The sequence below is a fragment of the Apodemus sylvaticus genome, chromosome 19, assembly GCF_947179515.1.
Source record: "Apodemus sylvaticus chromosome 19, mApoSyl1.1, whole genome shotgun sequence".
NCBI lineage: Eukaryota > Metazoa > Chordata > Mammalia > Rodentia > Muridae > Apodemus > Apodemus sylvaticus.
In genome coordinates this window covers 26626827-26631574 of record NC_067490.1, presented here as the reverse complement: position 1 = coordinate 26631574, position 4748 = coordinate 26626827, and the positions used below count along the sequence as shown (strand labels likewise).

General features: G+C 47.5%; 1 protein-coding gene across 2 annotated transcripts in view; it reads left to right on the top strand.

The window, feature by feature from the left end:
* Window positions 1-4367: 4367 nt before the first annotated feature.
* Tbata (thymus, brain and testes associated) overlaps window positions 4368-4748 on the top strand; it is a 15357-nt gene continuing 14976 nt past the window's right edge. Inside the window, exon 1 of one of the 2 annotated variants that reach the window (XM_052164125.1) lies at window positions 4368-4508. In XM_052164125.1, coding sequence (XP_052020085.1) covers window positions 4465-4508 — 44 coding nt within the window. In that variant the 5' untranslated portion in view covers window positions 4368-4464. The remainder of the gene's footprint in view (window positions 4509-4748) is intronic. The other variant, XM_052164124.1, reaches the window with a different exon arrangement.

The window sequence follows — 4748 nt, the reverse complement described above, 5'->3', positions numbered from 1 at the left end:
GCAGGTAGAGGTGAACACGTGTGGACATGTGAAGGTTAGAAAGCAACTGTTAGGGCTGGAGAGATGGCTCAGTGGATAAGAGCACTGACTGCTCTTCTGAAGGTCCTGAGTTCAAATCCCAGCAACTACATAGTGGCTCACAACCATCTGGAATGAGATCTGATGCCCTCTTCTGGTGTGTCTGAAGACAGCTACAGTGTACTTATGTATAATTAATAAATAAATCTTTGGGTCGGAGTGACAGGGACTGAGCGAGCAAGGTTAATTAGAGAAAGCGAGCAGGGTTGACCAGAGCAAGCAGTGGTCCTAAATTCAATCCCCAGCAACCACATGAAGGCTCACCACCATCTGTACAGCTACAGCGTACTCATATACATAAAATAAATAAATCATTTTTTTTAAAAGAGAAAGCAACTTTAAATAACATTCCTCAGCAACACCCACCTTTTCCTTTTTTTTTTTTTTTTTTTTTTTTTGAGACAGGATCTCTCAGTAACCTAGACTTCACCAAGTGGGTTAGGTGTCCTAGTTAGGGTTACTGTTGACAAGATGAAAGACCGTGAGCCAAGCAACTGGAGGAGGAAAGGGTTTATTTGGCTTATGCTTCCACAGCTTTGTACGTCATCGAAGGAAGTCAGGGCAGGACCCTGGAGGCAGGAGCTGAAGCAGACACCATGGAAGGATGCTGCTTCCTCCAGGGCTCCCCTGGCTTGCTCAGCTCAGGGGTGACTCCACCCACAATGGGCTGGGCCTTCCCCCAACAATCATTAATTAGGAAAATGCCTTGCAAGCTTTTTTTTTGTTTTTGTTTTTGTTTTGTTTTTTTTTCAAGACAGGATTTAGCTGTATAGCCCTGGCTGTCCTGGAACTCACTCTGTAGACCAAGCTGGCCTCAAACTCAGAAATCTGCCTGCCTCTGCCTCCCAGAGTGCTGGGATTACAGGTGTGTGACACCACTACCCAGCAAGGATGGGATTTTAACAGAGGGTTCATTGCACTTCATACCCCTGGCGATGCAGGCACCTTAACTAACTGAGGACTTAACTTAATCTGCCCTCCCTGCCATCCAGGCAAGTGAAGCCACAGGACCTTCCAGATCCTGTGATTGGACTCCTCTTCTCTACTTAAGGAATAGCCAGCCCCCCCCCCCATCCCAAGAATCGAAGCCCCCAGAGGCTGAGCCCTGCACAGCAGTATGCCCCCCTGTCAGGCTGGCAAGACCAGAATCCAGTCTAGCCTGAATCCTTGGACAGATTTTTAGCCTCTGTGGGCAGCTGGCTGGTTCAACTGGGTCGTTAAGCTGCTTGTGTGGGTCCATATCGGAAGTGCTAGGGTAGGAAGCAGAGGAGGAGTTTCAAGGGACAAGAGAGAGTCCTCTGTGAGCCGTCTGCCCCCTCCCCCAGGAAAGGGAAAGATGAACTCCATGGTGGTGGGGGGAGAAAGGTGTTGGGCTATGTTCTGGAGTTGTGGGGAAGGGGTAACCTAGCAACCACTGGGCTCAGAACAGTCACAAAGCAACAGGCTTGGCCACAATTCCGACAAGCCTTATCCTCGATTCGTCTTCTTATCCATCTTGGTCAGGCACCAGGGGCTCCTTGCTCATATGCTAGAGTGGACATCTTCCTGGTGAGTTCAGGGACCTCTCTGGAGGGCAGGCAATGACATGGGATGTGGCTCCAGGTGACAACAAAGGAATGAGGGGATAAGAGGGTGTCCTGGGGTTACATTGGTGGCTCCTTTCAGATCTCTTGTACTTGACTGTCAATGAGACCAGGATCGGAGGCAGGGGAGGGCAGGGGTGGGCTGCAGTGACCTCATCTGTCTCTCTTCCTAGGTCCCTACTGACCCCTGTAGGTGGGTGTGTTGACTCATGAGCTTATTGAAGAATTTAATGGGTCATGTCTGACATTCATGAAGAAAAAAATTAGAAAAAAAAACCAAGATACAAGTATCCAAGTATTTCTTATGTATAGATACTGTTTCAGAGTACTCCCATGACCACTGCAGATGTATACACACCTGCAGGCATGCACACACACACACACACACACACACACACACACACACACACACACATGTGAATTTAGACCTAAGGAAAAATGGATTTCTTGCTGTTGTGATGGTCATGAGGTTTGAGAGTTTCTATTCTAAAGAGCACCTTTTCCTGTAGGCGGGTGGGTGAGGGACTTCCCAATTCCCTGTCTTCAAGCACAAAGCATCTAAGAGCCCTAGCCCCTGCTGCCGATGAAGTTTCCTGAAGAGGGAGCCCTGCTCACTGTTAGACAACAGATCAGCAGCTTGTGAATCTGCCCCCTATGCTGGCCCTTGGCTGTGCAGCCTCAAATGAGGCTACCCCACCATCTGCTACTAACCTGACGGTGGTGGTACCGAGGCATCTCAGAAAGCCTTGCAGATCTGTGGTTCTAGGACCTTTCTCAGAACCCACTCACACCCGGTCCCCAGCACTTGCATGGGGATTTAACCAAAACTCTGGCTTTGATGCCTGTCATCTTTCAACCACTTCTTTTCATTGGTTTGCTTATGAATGAATGCACTGAGCTGGAATAAACAAGCGACCTGTTCCAGGACCACAGCGCCACCACTGACTCCTCTCCTGTGTGCTCTCCTCCTTGTCCCCAAAATGCCACTAGGGAAATGTCCTTAGTTATTTTAGTGTCTGATCTCATGTTTGTGATAATTCTGTTTGCCGGGGAACATGTGTGTGTGTGTGTGTGTGTGTGTATGGGTGTGTATATGTGTGTACAGTATGTGTGTTTACAGTGTGTGGATGTGTGGATGAATGTGTGTAAATGGGTTTGTGTGTATGTGTGTGTGTATATGAGTGTGTGTGTGTGTGTGATTGTGTGTGTATTTATGGTGTGTGTGTGTGTATGAGTGGATGAATGTGTGTATGTATATGGATGTATGTGTGGTGTGTGTATATGAGCATGTGTGTGTCGGTCTGTGTATGTATGTGTGGGAATATATGTGTGTGTGTATAGGTGTGTATATGTGTGTATAGTGTGTGGATGTGTGGATGAATGTGTGTAAAAGGGTTTGTGTGTATTTGTGTGTGTGTATGAGTGTGTGTGTGTGTGGGAATATATGTGTGTGTGTATAGGTGTGTATATGTGTGTATAGTGTGTGGATGTGTGGATGAATGTGTGTAAAAGGGTTTGTGTGTATTTGTGTGTGTATATGAGTGTGTGAGTGTGTGCATGTGTGTGTGTATATGTGTGTGTGTGGTGTGTGTATTTATGGGGTGTGTGTGTGTATGAGTGGATGAATGTGTGTATGTACATGGATTTATATGTGGTGTGTGTATATGAGTGTGTGTATATTGTGGGAATATATGTGTATGTATGGGTGTGTATATGTGTGTATAATGTGTGTGTTTACAGTATGTGTGGATGAGTGTGTGTAAAAGGGTTTGTGTATATTTGTGTGTATATATGTGTGTGTGTATGAGTATGAGTGTGAGTGTGTGTGTGTGTGTGTAGAGCTCAGAGAACAACTTGGAGGAGTTGATTTCTCTTTCTATTATGTGGGTTGCAAGGATTAAACTCAGGCTTGGTGGCAAGTGCCTCAGTCTGTTGAGCCATCTTACTGGTCCTGTGAACTTTTACTTTTAAAAAGCACTTCAAAGCTGGGCATGGTGGGTCTGCTCTTAATCCCTGACTCTGGAGTCAGACACAGGTAGATCTCTGTAAGTTTGAGACCAAGGCTGGCCTGGTCTCCATATCGAGTTCCAGGCCAGTCAGGGCTACATGGAGAGACCCTGTGCCCTTTCCTTCTCAACCCTCCTGATGCTGTGACCCTATCATACAGTTCCTCATGTTGTGGTCACACCTAACCATAAAATTATTCCATTGCTTCTTCACAACTGCAATTTTGATACTGTTATGAATCGCAATGTAAATATCTCATATCTGACCCCTGTGAGAAAGTCATTGGACCTTCCAAGGGGTTGTGACCCACAGGCTGAGAACTGCTCCCTTGTGTGGGCTTCCAAACCATGCTAAGCACTATGTTTGCATGGTTTGTCCATGCTGTGGCTGTCACTACGGTCCACTGCTTCTCCTGCTTCTCACAGCAATTGAGGAAGCCTGGTGGTCTGAGCAAAGCCCTAGCTTACCGGAGCCTTTAGACATAAGTCACCGGGTTGTAGCGAAGCTTACTGGAGCCTTTAGACATAAAGTGAAGTCACTGGGTTGTGACTGTTTCGGACCCTCAGAACGGCACTACTCTCCCAGACAGCCAGTGTCACACAGCTGTAAGAGTCTCTCTTGTGTCTGGGAGAGAAATGGCTGGGGGTGTCCAGCTTTATCAGGTTCTGCCCCGGTCTCGCCCTCAGGTTGTCTGTTCCAGTTTACACACCCGCCACCAGTCCACCAGAGTTGTGCATCTATCGAAGACAGCGGCATTCCGTGTCTAATCTTTACACCTCTTATTGCAAACCCTGATATGACGACAAAGGTGAAACAGTTGGCTGAGCACCCTCTAGTGAGGTGAGGCCCTAAATGCACACGGGCTGCGAGGAGCCTGTTAAGGCCAAAGGGGAGAGGAGGCAGGTTCGAAGACAAGGGTACCCTTGGAGGACCTTGGTAAACAGGGGTCCAAGTTCCAGGGAAAAACATCTACCAAGGGCCTGGGTAGCTGTGTCTCTGAAACACAGGAGGAGGTAGGGCTGCAGCTGAGGGTCTCTGGAGTTTCCAGAGACTTCCCCTTTATTTGGAAGTAGAGGAAGC